General features: G+C 24.2%; 1 protein-coding gene across 1 annotated transcript in view; it reads left to right on the top strand.

Annotated features, from left to right (window-relative positions):
- ADGB (androglobin) overlaps positions 1 to 1,106 on the top strand; it is a 149,790-nt gene that overhangs the window by 58,561 nt on the left and 90,123 nt on the right. Inside the window, exon 9 of the mRNA XM_077776069.1 lies at positions 316 to 456. Coding sequence (XP_077632195.1) covers positions 316 to 456 — 141 coding nt within the window. The remainder of the gene's footprint in view (positions 1 to 315; positions 457 to 1,106) is intronic.

Genomic DNA, 1,106 nt, shown 5'->3' with positions numbered 1-1,106 from the left:
ATATATTAACATATATATAATGTAAATTATATTGAAATGTAATTTCCAGTTAATACAAAATTACGTATAGTCAATAATAAATAAATAATTCTGCATGTCTTTGACAGTGCGTTGTCAAATTTCAAAGTTTTCTCTTGCTTTATTTTGATGTTTCTAATTAGAGGTGAGTAGTGTTTTGGGAAATTTATGGCTATTATTTTACATTTAAATAACATTGCTGTTTTGGCCTTCTTTTCAACATAATAACTGAGTAAGTAATATAGTTTGAAGTTTTGTAGTTAGAAGATTTATTGTATATATTTTTTAATATGTTAGAAAAGGCAGATACAAAAGACCTTGGGAAGAAGAAGAGTAAAAATGGAGACAAAGAAAAGGAAAAGGAAAAATTCAAATGGTCCCTTCATGGTTCAAGACCCTCTTCAGAAGTACAATACTCTCTGCAGTCTCTATCAGATTGTAAGCTTTCAGTCTCCTAGAATAATAACTATTTTAGACATTTCCTATAATGTTGGAAATTTTTGAATTGTAAAAAGTTGCAATACAATGTAGGAATACAAAAATGTGTTTTCTGTTTAATCATATCTAAAAATACTTGTCCAAGTTTGCCTATAATTGTTAAACTCTCAAATTGGTATGGATATTAGGCAAAGTCATACATATGAGACAGAAGCCAAGGTTGTCCAAGTTTTTAATGGTACAACAGAGATATAAATGTTTGCAGGGAGAAAGGCCTATACTAATAACTAAATGTATATGTTATATATTAACATATCACAAATAATATGTTATATGGTTATATATAGTATATTGCAATATATAAAATATACCACATAAAGTATAATATATGATATATTATATAAGATACATACATATCAATATATAATCATATAAACTATATAAATATAAAAACATTTATATAAATATAAAAATAATTATATATTAGTGTATATAAATATATATTAGTAAATGTCTCCTGTGTAAAAAAAAATATATGTATATAAAATTTGCCTGGATTCAGATCTGCTTCATGAAAAATATATACACATATATACACTTTAATTTTTAAATGTAAAAATATGTTTTTATAAGTTTTGCAAATTTACATA

The sequence above is a fragment of the Crocuta crocuta genome, unplaced genomic scaffold, assembly GCF_008692635.1.
Source record: "Crocuta crocuta isolate KB4526 unplaced genomic scaffold, BGI_CrCroc_1.0 scaffold25, whole genome shotgun sequence".
NCBI lineage: Eukaryota > Metazoa > Chordata > Mammalia > Carnivora > Hyaenidae > Crocuta > Crocuta crocuta.
This window is presented reverse-complemented; position numbering and strand designations above follow the sequence as displayed.